General features: G+C 39.8%; 1 protein-coding gene across 1 annotated transcript in view; it reads left to right on the top strand.

Annotated features, from left to right (window-relative positions):
* Window positions 1–15,622, top strand: part of ADAMTS12 (ADAM metallopeptidase with thrombospondin type 1 motif 12) — a 226,202-nt gene that overhangs the window by 70,246 nt on the left and 140,334 nt on the right. The window contains exons 5-9 of the mRNA XM_050943769.1: window positions 1,257–1,381; window positions 8,316–8,465; window positions 10,367–10,510; window positions 11,479–11,623; window positions 15,310–15,402. Coding sequence (XP_050799726.1) covers window positions 1,257–1,381; window positions 8,316–8,465; window positions 10,367–10,510; window positions 11,479–11,623; window positions 15,310–15,402 — 657 coding nt within the window. The remainder of the gene's footprint in view (window positions 1–1,256; window positions 1,382–8,315; window positions 8,466–10,366; window positions 10,511–11,478; window positions 11,624–15,309; window positions 15,403–15,622) is intronic.

Here is a 15,622-nt window from a genome sequence, read left to right as displayed (position 1 = left end):
GCTGTCTGTGGAGCTCTCTGAAGAAGCAGATCTGCTATTGTACCCCTGCAAGACAGGTTATTTTCCCTATAGGCTCCTTTTCAAAACTCAAGAGAAACAGTGACTGATAAAATGCTCATTGTTGTGAACTACCACACGTAGGTGATTGCATGTTCCATGTCTCATAAATGCTGTAACTTCCCCCTAAATGAATGCTGATTATTATAATTTTAATGATTATTTTCATAGCACCATAATTGTGCAAGGCCTTCTGTGGATATAGCCTTAAAATAAGGTCTCTGTCCAAAGGGACTTATGATCAAAAGTCCTAATCCTAAACCAGGTGGACGCCTGGGCTGTTGAAGTCAATTGGTCTCCATGTGAGAGCTAGTGCCTGCACAGGTAAAAACAGTTTGTAAAATAGGAGCCTAACGTATCCCACTAACCCTATGGGTAAGGTTATCAAGGATAAAATTTTCAAAAGCACCTAAAGCCCATTTTCAAAACTGACTTAAACACTTCGGAGTTTAAGTACTTTCAATGAGACTTGGGCCCCTAAGTGCCTAATGCACCTTTGAAAAAGTGACATAGGTGCTTACGGCACTTCAGTAGTTTGGAAAACTTTACCCTAAATAATAATATACTAGGAGTGAGGCAGAGTAAGTAGCAAAACCATGGAAGGGGGAAATATGTTTTTAGCAGCGCTTATTTTGCAGTGCAAAATATGTTTTTTCTTCAACTTGTGTTTGTTCTCTCTGATCATAAGACGACTGTTGTACATCTTTTTCAGCTTTTAAAAAAATCACATGAAGGAAATGTACCCATGAAAGCATAAAATATTACCTCATCATGAGATTGTTCATGTTGCATTAAAGGTGATAAACATGATGGAAGGTAGCTTTCTCTAAGTTACTTGCGAATTAATCTTTATCTTCTTTTTGTCAGGAAGAATACTAGCTTCCAAGAGGAAAATAAAATATTGCTGTTTGAAAAATGCAGTTGTTAGTTTCATTTTATGAAGGCTTCTTCCCAAAAATGCTAATTTCCTCCTTTGATATACTTTTTCTCTAGTTACACTAGCTGCAAAAATGACAAGGTTTTAACTTAATACTTGGGACATTACACCAATAACTGTCATTGCTCCTAATGATGTTTCTAGCTTTGGGCAAAAGCATAACCAGTCAATGACTTTAAGTGAGCCTGATCATTAATGTTGCTGCTATGCTCTGGCAATATAATGCAGTCTTTATAATAATATTTTCTTCTTCTTTTTTTAGCGAGGCTTGAAAATAGTTCATCATGCAGACAAGACATTAGCCAGCTTCTGCAAATGGCAGAAAAGCATCAATCCCAGAAATGATGTCAACCCAATACATCACGATGTAGCTGTACTTCTAACTAGGTATAGTCACAACCCTGGAGAGGAGCTGCCAAATATTATTTTATTCATATTTCTTTCACTGGAAACATGTTTATAGGCGAATAGCCTCCTTTAATCACACACACATACTCCAACACAGACACTTCCCCATATACTGTTGTTCCTGATTAATACATTTATTACTGACCTTGGCACCAAAAGCGGGAATGTGCTAATAAAGTTTGCGGATGACACAAAGCTGGGGGGTATTGCTAACACAGAGAAGGATCGGGATATCATACAGGAAGATCTGGATGACCTTGTAAACTGGAGTAATAGTAATAGGATGAAATTTAATAGTGAAAAGTGCAAGGTCATGCACTTAGGGATTAATAATAAGAATTTTAGATATACATTGGGGATGCATCAGTTGGAAGCAACAGAGGAGGAGAAGGACCTTGGAGTATTGGTTGATCGCAGGATGACTATGAGCCGCCAATGTGATATGGCTGTTAAAAAAGCTAATGCAGTTTTAGGATGCATCAGGTGAGGTATTTCCAGCAAAGATAAGGAGCAGTTAGTACCATTATATAAGGCACTGGTGAGACCTCACCTGGAATACTGTGTGCAGTTCTGGTCTCCCATGTTTAAGAAGGATGAATTCAAACTGGAACAGGTTCAGAGACGGGCTACTAGGATGATCCGAGGAATGGAAAACCTGTCATATGAAAGGAGACTCAAAGAGCTTGGCTTGTTTAGTCTAGCCAAAAGAAGGCTGAGGGGGGATATGCTTGCTCTTTATAAATAGATCAGAGGGATTAATATTAGGGAGGGAGAGGAATTATTTAAGCTTAGTACCAATGTAGACACAAGAACAAATGGGTATAAACTGGGTACTAGGAAGTTTAGACTTGAAATTAGATGAAGGTTTCTAACCATTAGAGGAGTGAAGTTCTGGAACAGCCTTCCAAGAGGAGTAGTGGGGGCAAAAGACATATCTGGCTTTAAGACTAAGCTTGATAAGTTTATGGAAGGGATGGTATGATGGGATAGCTTAATTTTGGCAACTGATCTTTGATATCAGCAGATAAGTATGCCCAGTGTTCGGTGATGGGATGTTGGATGGGATGGGATCTGAGTTACTGCAGAGAATTCTTTCCTGAGTGCTGGCTGGTGAGTCTTGCCCACATGCTCAGGGTTTAACTGATCGCCATATTTGGAGTCGGGAAGGAATTTTCCTCTGGGGCAGATTGGCAGAGGCCCTGGAGGTTTTTCGCCTTCCTCTGCAGCATGGGGCATGGGTCACTTGCTGGTGGATTCTCTGCAGCTTGAGGTCTTCAAACCACAATTTGAAGACTTCAGTAACTCGGACATAGGTTAGGGGTTTGTTATAGAAGTGGAGGGTAGGGTTCTGTGGCCTGCTCTGTGCAGGAGGTCAGACTAGATGATCACATTGGTCCCTTCTGACCTTCAAGTCTATGTCATTTCTGAAGGACAGTTTTAGTACAAAAATAACTTTCTTAGATGAATATATCAGATGCTAGTACAGGTTGAATGTTGAGCTGTTATATAAAAGCACACTGTTAAGCTGGAAGTTGCTAAAACTGACCCACTGTACCTTGTAGAGGGTTGCTTACATCTGTTTGCAAAGCCTATATTATGTTTTATTTGTATCTGTAGGTGTTTTATTAAACATGGGTCATAGCCAGGAAATTCAGATCTGTAATTAGATCCAAATGTAAACATCCTCAAATTTCAGTGGTTGGGAAGGATGAGGTTAGTATGCAGTTTGGGCCCATCTGTTGTTTATGGCTTCAATCAATTATTTTCTCAAGGAAAAAATATTAGGGCCAAAAGCCCAGCCTGTAGATCATCAGCTTCCTAATTACAAAACCCTACAATAACAAACAATTACACTTCACAATAGCAGAATATCTTGTTGTTAAAATAATACAGTTCACATTCAGACTTCTAGCTAAATGGTTGTAAACATGCAAAAATGAATTGATAATATCTTTTCATTCTTAATCCATAGTGGTGGGTCTCAGACACTATGTATAGAAAGAGGAGTAAGCAGACATTTCCAATGGACCATTATAGCTGTGCAGATAATTCACAGAATAGTTATTGTTTCTGACAGATTTAGTCTCTTTCTCTGTATTGCTGAATATCCATGAGAAGATCATGATTGCCTCAATATATTTCTCGTTCAAAAGTATTCAACAATTTGTTTTCATAGTTCATAAAGATAAAAACATATTTCTCAATTGGTTACCTGGGGGTATTCACCATTTGAGCTATATTACTTAGCTGCAATTGGTCAGATAAGGCCTGTGGTATTGTTTCAGTTGGATAAGCACACAAATGCTTATGACATAAATTCTCACATGTGGTTTAAAAATTCGGTTGATACATATATTTGTGCATGTGGCTTTGAAATTTGCTTTCCGTGAATATTTTTAGTAAATTTGATATATTATTATTATAATTTATTTGTATTACAGTAGCACCTATAGCCCAAGACCTGGGCCTCATTGTGTTAGACACTGCACAAATAGTGAAGGAGTCCCTGCCCTAAGATCTCACAGTTTAAAGAAACGAGGGAGACAAAAGGTAGGAGGGGAAAAAAAGTATTCCTCCACTCAGCCTTCACAGATGGGAAACAGAGGCACTGAGAGAGTAAAGAACTTGCCCAAGATCACACAGGAAGTCTGTGGAAGAGCAAGGAACTCATAGACTCATAGACTCTAGGACTGGAAGGGACCTCGAGAGGTCATCGAGTCCAGTCCCCTGCCCTCATGGCAGGACCAAATACTGTCTAGACCATCCCTAATAGACATTTATCTAACCTACTCTTAAATATCTCCAGAGATGGAGATTCCACAACTTCCCTAGGCAATCTATTCCAGTGTTTAACTACCCTGACAGTCAGGAACTTTTTCCTAATGTCCAACCTAAATCTCCCTTGCTGCAGTTTAAGCCCATTGCTTCTTGTTCTATCATTGGAGGCTAAGGTGAACAAGTTTTCTCCCTCCTCCTGATGACACCCTTTTAGATACCTGAAAACTGCTATCATGTCTCCTCTCAGTCTTCTCTTTTTCAAACTAAACAAACCCAATTCCTTCAGCCTTCCTTCATAGGTCATGTTCTCAAGACCTTTAATCATTCTTGTTGCTCTTCTCTGGACCCTCTCCAATTTCTCCACATCTTTCTTGAAATGCGGTGCCCAGAACTGGACACAATAGTCCAGTTGAGGCCTAACCAGTGCAGAGTAAAGCGGAAGAATGACTTCTCGTGTCTTGTTTACAACATACCTGTTAATGCATCCCAGAATCACGTTTTCTTTTTTTGCAATAGTATCACACTGTTGACTCATATTAAGCTTGTGGTCCACTATGACCCCTAGATCTCTTTCTGCCATACTCCTTCCTAGACAGTCTCTTCCCATTCTGTATGTGTGAAACTGAATGTTCCTTCCTAAGTGGAGCACTTTGCATTTATCTTTATTGAACTTCATTGAACTTATTGAACTGAACCCAGGTTTCTTGAGTCCCGTTCTAGTGCCTTATAAACAGGACAGTCTGTCCTCTCAAAGCACATCCTGCAAACTCAGTGAGACTGCTCGCCGTCTAAAGGTAAATGTGTGCAGGTTTGTTTGCAGGATTGAGGCCTTAGTTTCCCAGTTATATGAAAGAAAGTATCCTTGTCTATTGAAAAATAACTTTTTTTTTTTGCCAGCCTTCCTCCAATACATCCAAAAACAAACTCAAAACCAAATGTTTTTGATTCTACACATTGCTGTTTGATACAAAGTTACAATACGCTCTTTTTCAGCAATCTGTGATGCCGTTTGCAGGTTGTGTGTGTATGTGTGTGTGTGTGTGTGTGTGTTACTAACACATTACCTGCTTCATTTACTTAATATATTTTATTTGATTTGGCCCCTAAGCACCACACAATAAAACCAATGCAAAACTTTCAAAAGGAAAACTAAAGCTCCAGTCAGCTTGCACTGACCACCAACCAAAACGAAGGGATAGGAGCAAAAACAATTGTCCTTCGCATAATCAGTCCACCAAAAAAAGGGGTACATCTATACAGGCTTGTGGGATTCATGTTGCGGGGCTAAAAATAGCAGTGTTGACATTCAGGCTCAAGCTGGAGCCTGGGCTGTGAATCCTGGGGAGGGTCTCAGACCCCAGGCTTCAGCCTGAGCCCAAATGGCTAGGCTGCTATTTTTAGCCCTGCAGCGCAAGCCCAAGTTAGTTGACCTGGACTCTGAGACTTGCTGCCACTGGGTTTTTTTTTTGTTTGATTGTTTTTTTTTGCTGTGTAGACATATCCAATGTAACAGTTCCTAACTGACACACAGAATAAGGAAGGAACTGAATCAATACATACAAAAAACTAGAACAAAAGAAGATGTCTCCAAAATGGTTAATGGTAAATCTGCCAAAATGAACTGGCTTTATATAATATCCTGACTCTCACACACACCCTGATGGAACCTAGGGAATGAAAACTGCCCTGTCCCAGAGGATGCCACATACGGACACTGCATAGGTTGAGAGGTGATGACTTGCTGATTCTCTCCATTGTAGGTTGCATATTCTTCTTTGAGTCACATCCCTATTGGTGCTCCACGTCAGGTGCACATGTGCTCCGCGTGCCTTTGATCAGAGATTTTCAATAGCAATGTCCATTTGGCCTGTGCATGTGCTGCTGATACTCTCGTTCCCTGCACCGAGGCTATATCAGGCTGCATGGGCCACCCTCCCTCAGTACCTTCCCCACTTGCAAGTTTCAGAAGGAAGTTCCAAAGCAGAAGGGAAGGAGGGTGGGTAGTACAGCATCCACATCTCAAGGGACTACAGTTACTGCACAGGGGGAGTAAACTTTCTGTTCTCTATCTGATCTCTTGTACTAGTCCAGATAGATGAAGACAGAATCATTAAGTGCTTTGGCTAAGGAGTTTACTGGTTTACAGAGCTCAGTTGTTTATCTCTAGCCAGGGAGCATCAGTTCTCCCCTGCTGGCTGAGAACTGGACCTGAACAAAGGAAAAAATGGAGCAGATTTTAGATGCCTACAAGTAATTCAGCCACCTGCTGTGGCTTGCTGCTGCCTTTGCAACAGCACATCAATTGCCGACCACCTGTGGGTCCTGTGCTGTGCCCCAGGTGCAACTGTCTTGTGCAGATTAATTAATTTTTGTGAACACTTTTTTTCCAAAAACTATAACAGGAATCCAGGCAATAAGAGACCTGGGGAAAATTCTAAGCAGAAAGCCTACAGTGGAGTGCTTTAGGGATCACTCTCTCTTCATCTTATTCTAATAAAAAATCCCTGTTCAGTGTTAGAAGAAGATGACTCTTCCTGTGATGCTTTGCCAGGGATGAACCCCTCAAACATCAAATAATCACCATGAAGATCCACAGAGCCATGCACAGAATGCCATCATAGACAGAAGATTTAAAGATTTCTTCATTGCATGGGCCTAGAGTAAATGGATAAGTGGATCCTGGATGCTACAAGAGACAATATTCCGTAGAGTATTCCTAGCACCTTTATTATTCAGGTGTCATGCTCTCCTGCATTTCCAAAAGGTAGGGAGGTTGAACTATGTATTGCAAAAAATAAGGTATTGTCCTTGTCTGAGAGGAGACTTCATAATGTTCACCCCATTCTCACTTCCATTTAGGATGTGCCTAAACTGGGGCAGGAAGGTATAATTTCCAGTTGGAGTAGATATACTCATGCTAGGTTAATCAGACGATGTGTACTAAAAACAGAAGTTTAGCCATGTTGGTGTGAGCGATGGGAGGGACTAGCTGCCCAAGTACGTACCAAAAATCTCAGATGGACTTATACTCGGAGTGGCTATCCTCTCCTATCATTTGCACCTTCCAGCTCCAGTGCAGACATACCCATAAAGGGAGGGAGATAATATCAAAGGACTTAGTTATGCAGTCTTCATTTGTTAGTCGGGAGGAACTCTATCCAAACCGATTGGTGCAGAAGATCCCAAGGATGTGGAAAAAGAGCAGGGAAGGAAGATTTACCTTCACTATTCTGAATCTCAGATGTGCACATTCAGTCTTTTCCTCGGCATCAAATGGAAAACTCTGCTCCACAATAGCTGAATTTTTGCAGCCAAGAGCAAGAGTTTGCACACCACAGGCCTGGAAAAAATGGTGTAATTTCCAATCAATCAAGTCTTTACATTCAAGTCCCTTTATAATTTGGCTTCCTGCTGCCAAGCTGATCTAGCAACTTAAAATGACATCAGCCCTCACTTTCACTCTGCCAGCATTTCCTGCCTTGGCTACCACCAGTCAGCCTCTCAAACACCACCGTGCTGTGGCTGATGCTGCCTGCCTTGGAAAAGCTCTGTGATAAAATCTGAACAACCACTACTTTATTCTCCTTCAGATCCCTCCTTAAAAACCGTCTCTGCAATGAGCCCTACAATTCCCAGCCTGATGAGCATAGCTACACATATGACACACTGCAGCTATTTTTATTCCCCTTCTTTCCTTTTTCTACTCTCTTCCTCCCCTAGTTGTATCCCCAATTAAAATGCAACCAAACAACGCCAATCCAGGTAACTAATTAAGCAATTCCGATTTTTTACCATATTCATTTGCATGTCCGTTGTATCCCCATCCTTTGCCTTTTGTCAGTGTCCTGAGATTGTGAGGCCTTCAGAGCAGGGATGTCTCTTTTCTTTATTGGTACAGTGCCTGCCACAAGTGGGCCCCAGTCCTGACTGGGATATTTGGGCACGACCACAATATAAATATTTATTAATAAATAATAAGTCCTACATAGTGGTATAAATGTTAGGCATACCGTCTTTTGCTTAAAATTCAAATGGACAACAAAGATATGATGATATGGAGGTTTACTGTCTATTGTGAGCAGCATTACATGCAGTTTTAAACTCTCTTACCGACAAGTCTTCACTGTGTTTGCAGAAAGGATATTTGTGCTGGCATGAATCATCCTTGTGAAACCTTAGGTTTGTCTCATCTATCTGGTATGTGCCAACCTCACCGGAGCTGTAATATTAATGAAGATTCTGGGCTGCCTCTGGCATTCACTATTGCACATGAGCTTGGACACAGGTTAGTTGGATGTAAAATGCAGAGTCTAGCTAGGTCTTATTCAGTGTTTTATATGTTTATCTTAAAATTGTATTTCCCTCATAGATTCCAGGGCCAAAAGGGACCGTTGTGATCACTTGGTATAGCACAGGCCATAGTGCTTCGATTCTTTTTTTTTTTTTTGTGGTTATAACAATGGGATATTGAAACAGAATTGGCAAATCAAAATTATCATGAGGAAAAATTCAGTTTTGCAGAAACTGCATTTTCTGTTGAAAAATCATTCAAGATGGAAACCTCCTGACCAGCTCTAGCTCTCTTCCTAACAGTCATAGTCACTTTTGGTACCCTATGCATGTTATTTTAGGCAGAGATTTTCAGCTTTGCCTAAGTGATTTCATTTCGACCTTCTTTTTTGCATACACCCCCAGAGATGAGGTGAGGAGAGCCACCTTGTATAAATCTAAAAATAAGTAAGAAAAAAACAAAGCTGTGGAAGAGGGAAAGAGCCACCAAAGTTTTTGAAATACTGGGATGTTTTAACAGTGATGTTTTCAAAAAATAAACATGTCTAAAGTAATTGGGGTTTTTTGATTCCTTGGACGGTTGCCATTTGTGGTGCTGTACTGAGCTACAGAGACAATTTTTTCATGTTGGTCTTTCAGCAGGGTGTTTGGTTATTATTGTTAAGAGTTATTGAGTAGTAAATCTTTTACAAGGATTGACAAAAGCTTTGCAGAGGTTAGACAAGACTGAGTTATAAATGGCTGGGGGAGGACTTGCTGTGGGGAAGGTCTGTTACAATGCACAATATTATTAACTGGGGAGAGAGATGGAGAGATTAGAGGCTAATTCACCAATCCATTCGTGAATATATGACAATGTGGGAAGCAATGCCTCTGACTAAATCAATAACAAGTGACATCCTTGAAATTATTTTAGAAAGGAAGGGAGAAAGAAAGGAAGGAAGGAAGAAAAAGAGTATTGTAACAAGAGAATTATTAAGAGAAGATTAATGGGCCAAATTCTGATCTGATGAGATATAACTATGCTGAAGTGAATGGAGTTATTTTGATTTACAGCACACTAATCAAGAGCAAAATTTGGCCTGCAATTTTTGTGAGATTTGTTTTCAGTATTGACCCAGACTTCCAACGCTTGCAGGTCTGTCCTTTGAAAGTCCCTCACTGCAAACCCCAAACTTGTAGCTATGCTGCTCAGTACTGTGATCTCAACCAATTTCATAGTCTGAGCTGGGTTTTGACCTGAAAAACAAGGTGCTGCAGAAAGTGGTACGAGCATTCTCCAGGTGGCACCCTTCCCTCTGAATCGTTACCAAATTAACTTCACTGCAGGGTACTAAAGGGCGCTGCTGTGTGAATGAGGCATGAGTACCTATGATTATTAAAACTGCCCTGGAACCTTTTGCAAGAGTCAGGGTGTAAACAGCGCTTAGTTTTTGCCAGGGCTGAGCTCTGACATCTCTAGGCTTGGCAGTACATAACCTCGGCACCTCTGGGATTGCCACATCAATTATAAAAGTAAAAATATTGCTTGACTCCCAGCACCTAATTGCTTGATCCTTGAAACCTCTTTCATTAAAAATTAAGCACTGGGTGTAAACAATGGAGTCTGACAAAAGCCAGATTGAATAATTATGTTTTGACTCCCTAAAATTCTTTCAGAGTTTCAACTAAGGAAGTTTACTCTTTGCTTTCTGCCCGGGAGCACTGCGGTGCATTGTGTGCCTGATCTAATGCCCACTAAAGTCAACGAGAGTCTTGACTTCTGTTGTGCTTTTAGCTGATGGATGAAACGATACCTATATGTTTTCCTGATCACTTTGAGATCTTTGGAAGAAAGTTGCTATGTAACTATCAGCTATAATGACTGTTTCCTGTGCTTGGTAATACTTCTTTTAGTTTTGGTATCCAGCATGATGGAAAAGAGAATGACTGTGAACCCATTGGAAGACATCCATATATTATGTCCCGGCAGCTACAGTATGATCCTTCTCCACTCACCTGGTCCCCATGCAGCAAGGAATACATTACACGTTTCCTAGAGTGAGTGATTAGAATAATATATCCTCTTGGAATAATGGAATGTTATGTGAGGTGACACAGAGTTGAGGAGAAATTCTTAACTGTTTTTTTCCTTTGAGGATCCTTGAGGTATGTTGTTGGTTCCCATGTAATGGCACACCCAAATCTGACCAAGTACGATACAGTGGATAGTGCAAGAATTGGTACATTATGCAATGTTCAAAATTGGACTTAGATTTCAACAATCTGAGTTCAAAACTTGGTGTAACCTACAGCTGTCATATGATTACTGAGAGAAAAGATGGCCTTTGGCTAAGGTAGATGATAGGGCATCAGAGGGCCTGACACAGATTTCCTATGAGGCCTTGGACAAATCACTTTTGCTCACATTTTTCAGAAGTGACCTGTTATATCAAATGTTGGGTGCCCAACTTCAGGCGCCTCTGATCTGACTTTCAGTGCTGTTGAGAGTGGCTGCAGCTCTCACTGAAGTCATTCCAATGACTGAATCTGTTTCCAATTTAACAAACTACATTCTGCCTCGATTAAATTCCTCTGTAAGGTGAAATGGGGAGAGCTGCTGCAGAACCCTTCTTTATAATTCACAGAAGGAAAGAGCTGCTGAGGTCACAGGAGTCATGATATACCGCAAAGGAGAACCACACAAGTTCTGTTGCATTTGCAGTCTTCAGGGCCCCTTCTATATGCCATGGGGGGATACCAGATATTAATACCCAGGCTACTCCTGAATGGCAGGCACTCCCAGATTTTTTTTAAGTACTTTGCTCTTATCTGAGGTTCCTAAAACATTATTGGAAATAAGTTATTTGCTAAATGCCCCATGTCCGACTTAGAATCTGGGAGTGTTGTTTCCTAAAGACCACATAGGAAAGTACCATTAATGATTAGAAATTTACAGGTGAATTGTGAAAAAAATTCAAAATTAAAATTAAAAGCACACTTGTCTGGTTTCCAATTTTCATCTTTAGCCGAGGATGGGGATTCTGTCTAGATGATATCCCAAAAAAGAAAGATTTAAAGTCACCACTCATTGCCCCAGGAGTTATCTATGACGTACATCACCAATGCGAGCTGCAGTACGGCCCCACTGCTACTTTCTGTAAAAAGGTGGATGTAAGTGCTATTTGTTTTAATCTATTTTACTAATAAGAATTTAAGCTTTTAATTCTTATTGTGGACCTGACTCAGTTCCAGTTTGGGAAAATTATATTCTGCCTACGTAAAATTCTTCTCCAGTTTCAAATGAATATGGCTATCCTAAATTGTTTTGTAGTGGTCTTGTGTATTATTGAATGGTTACTATCTTTCATGCACTGGTGACTGCATTTCAGTGGTGAAGTGGTTTCATTTTTAAACGTACATTATAAATCTTGGGTAAAATTATAAAGTGTTTTTATGACTTAGAAGTTATTTTCATAAGTAAGTTAAGTTTGAAGCCTCTGTCCCATTAGCTGTCATTTGGCCAAATTCTTCAGTTAGATACACTTGCTCAACTTCTGTGAGAGCCACCTGAACAAATCTCAGAGTAGTATTTGTCCCTGTATGTCATATGTTTGCCCACTTTTGTTATGGGCCAGATTGTTCAGGGCAGGGGTACAATATTATAGCCCACTATTAACACTTCTTTAGGAAAATTATTAATTTTAATTATTACATACACATAAACTATAACACAGTAAATAAACAGTGTTGGTTTCCTTTTCATTTTAATGTAACCATGTGTAATGATAGAAATTCCTCACAATATGCACTCAAAGATATGCTTCAAGGTCTTTGAAACCAAACAGTTTTAGTAAAGCTGCACTTAAAAAAAAATATTGAGAGCAAAATGTGGCATTCAGACATAGAAAACGCAATGTATAAAACTGAACGTTAAGCAATGCAAGAATGTTAACAAAATTGTTAAACACATTGTGTTATTATTTGTTGACTTTAAAACACAATAGATGTCCAGCTTTGAACGCTATATTGCAGTTTCAATTGTTTTAGTGTAAAATCTGCACTTCTGAGCTGTGTAAGTAAAGACCCAACCCTAATCTGTATTAATTAGAAAAGAATTGAATATTCCAAATAAAAATGTAAAATAATAGTTATTACTACTCAGATGCAATGGGTAATCAGATGATCTAGGAAAGGAGAATCCAAACTTCAAGTATGTTTTATCATATTTTCTTACCACTTCCTTTATTTTTTTTGACTGGCTCATTTCATGTTCCTGTCGATGGTCTGGGACTTTCATTATCTTCTTCACCAGTGCACCCTTCTTGTTTTTTAAAAATAAATCAATCCGTGTCCGATTGAAATACTGCTTGCCGTTTTTTGCCGTTGTAAATGGTGGACTATGCATATGCTGCTAGGTTACTTTGCAGTGAAATGCACTACTGTACTCGTGAGAATTAAACTTGAGATATTGCAGCTTGTTTTTTAAAAAATACTATGTCCAACATAAACAGCTCAAAACACTACATTTATATAGCTGTGACTTGGATTACATGAGTCACGTGGAGTTAAAGATTTACTAAGAGCTTGACTGGCAAATGCAGTTGCGCTGGCAGACCACGCAGGACTGTCGCAGCCCATCTTTGGACCATGGCCCACAGTTGGGAACCCCTGCTCCAAACAATGCTAGTACCGAATAATAAATAGGGAACTTCAGTGCAGCCACTGACATGTTTAACAGACGTTTTGGAGCATGAGCTTTGAACAAAGACTGTGAATGGCTTGCCAATTACAGAACCAGTTTCTCCTCTCTTGGTTTTCACACCTCAACTGCTAGAACAGGGCCTCATCCTCCCTGATTGAACTGACCTCGTTATCTCTAGCTTGCTTGCTAGCATATATATACCTGCCCCTGGAAATTTCCATTACATGCATCTGAGGAAGTGGGTATTCACCCACGAAAGCTCATGCTCCAAAACGTCTGTTAGGCCACGTCCAGACTAGGAATTAAAATCGATTTTAGATACGCAACTTCAGCTACGAGAATAACGTAGCTGAAGTCGAATTTCTAAAATCGAGGTACTCACCAGTCTGGACGGCGCGGCATCGATGTCCGCGGCTCTCCGCGTCGATTCCGGAACTCCGTTCGGATTGATGGAGTTCCGGAATCGATGTAAGCGCGCTCGGGGATCGATACACCGCGTCCAGACTAGACGCGATATATCGATCCCCGAGCAATCGATTTTAACCCGCCGATGCCGCGGGTTAGTCTGGACGAGGGCTTAGTCTATAAGGTGCCACAGGATTCTTTGCTGCTTTTACAGATCCAGACTAACACGGCTACCCCTCTGATACTTGACATGTTTACTTCACCTAAAATCAATTAAATGAGCAATAATAGCCTCAGAGTACCAGGCTTTGAGTGAAGATTTTAGAATACTTTCAGCAGTTCTCTGTCATCATCTTTCTTTCCCAGTGCTCTAACTATGTGATCATAATAGGAGCCCACAAACAATACACCTGATAAGTAACAAGCAACTCACTTGAAAAAGACACTTTGTGAATGATTTAAACCGAGGCCAAAACTCAAAATCCAAACTTTGGAATCCGAATTCATATTTGAATGTGGGTGGTAGGCCCTATGGGTCAGATTTTCAAAAGTACTTGTCATGTTGGGTATCTTGAGTGTCACAATAGTAACTGGTAAGTGCTGAGTCCTTTGGAAAATCTAGCCATTATTTAAGTGCCAAAATAGGAACTGAGCTTTCTTGAAAATTAGTCCCCAATAGTTGATGCTGATCTGTTTTGATAATCTGACCCCCTGTCTATGGAAGGCTGAACCAAAACCCTACATACAAATTTCAAATAAATCCAGATGCTGAGAGGGTTTAAACTCCTGAACTACATCTAGATTTTGCCCCTTAAAGCCCATTTTTATTTTTAAATAGTAACGTGTGTGTGTATAAAGAAGTTATTTATACATTGTAACTAATAAACACACACACACACACACACACACACAGTAAATTGCTTAATGTACAATAGGAAGAAAAAACCTACAATATAGCAAAACCAAAAAGGGATGAAGATTGAGGTGCATAGGATTAAATCTAAATTACAGACATTAGGCAGCAATTAAAAATGTATAGTGCAAAGAAACCTAATTCTAAAAGCAGAATTACCAGCCAATCCTGAGGTCCTAATTTATTTTGTAAACAGTCTTTTTATAGGTGAATGCCCACTGAAATGTATAGGTGCTTGTCTGATTAAGACTGAGTGAAGACTTGGAGATTTGGCCTGTAGGTACAGCAGCAATAATATTCTGTCAATAAGGTGAGACACTTGTAAGGAGAAGTCAAACATACTTCCAACAGCGTGATTAATGAAGAGAAAACACACGCAGGTAGCCATGGTACGTTTTCCCCTCTTGAGGCTACTTCTGAAGCTTTGTAAAGAAAATTTTCCAATGAACAGTGGGTGCTTGGGAGGTATGTCAGTTCAGACAACAGTGAGAACTTTTAAACTCTCAAGAGAACTTGAATTCAGTCAGCTGGATACAATATATTCACAGTTTGGTATTTGTGCACAGATCTATGACAACACACTAATGAGGAGTAAATTTAAAATTGTTCTGTGGCTAAAATTTTAAACAGTGACTAGAGATTTGGAGTATCTGATTTTGAGATAACTTTAAAGGGGCCTAGCTTTCAAAAAGATCGAAGCATCCTGACCTCTGAAAGTCAAGCCCCTAAAAGGTATCTCAAATTGAGATACCCAAAAATTGTTAAGGACTTTTGAAAATTGTGGCCTGGGAGTTCAACTCTTCTGAAGACAGCTGCTGTCTGTTCTCTTTCTTACAGAATATTTGCCAGACACTCTGGTGCTCAGTGAAAGGTTCCTGCCGCTCAAAACTGGATGCTGCCGCAGATGGAACTAGATGTGGAGAAAAGAAGGTGATTATGGGCTTCTCTTGTATAAAAATTAAGATCAGAAAATATAAATTGTTACTAGGGCTGTTGATTAATTGCAGTTAACTCACACGATTAACTCAAAAAAAATTAATAGCGATTAAAAAAAATTAATGGTGATTAATTGTACTGTTAAACAATAAAACCCCAATTGAAATTTATTAAATATTTTGGAATGTTTTTCTAATATATTGATTTCTATTAC

The sequence above is a fragment of the Gopherus flavomarginatus genome, chromosome 3, assembly GCF_025201925.1.
Source record: "Gopherus flavomarginatus isolate rGopFla2 chromosome 3, rGopFla2.mat.asm, whole genome shotgun sequence".
In the NCBI taxonomy this organism is placed as follows: Eukaryota; Metazoa; Chordata; order Testudines; family Testudinidae; genus Gopherus; species Gopherus flavomarginatus.
The sequence above is the reverse complement of the archived record's forward strand: the minus strand, read 5'-3'. Positions and strand labels throughout refer to the sequence as shown.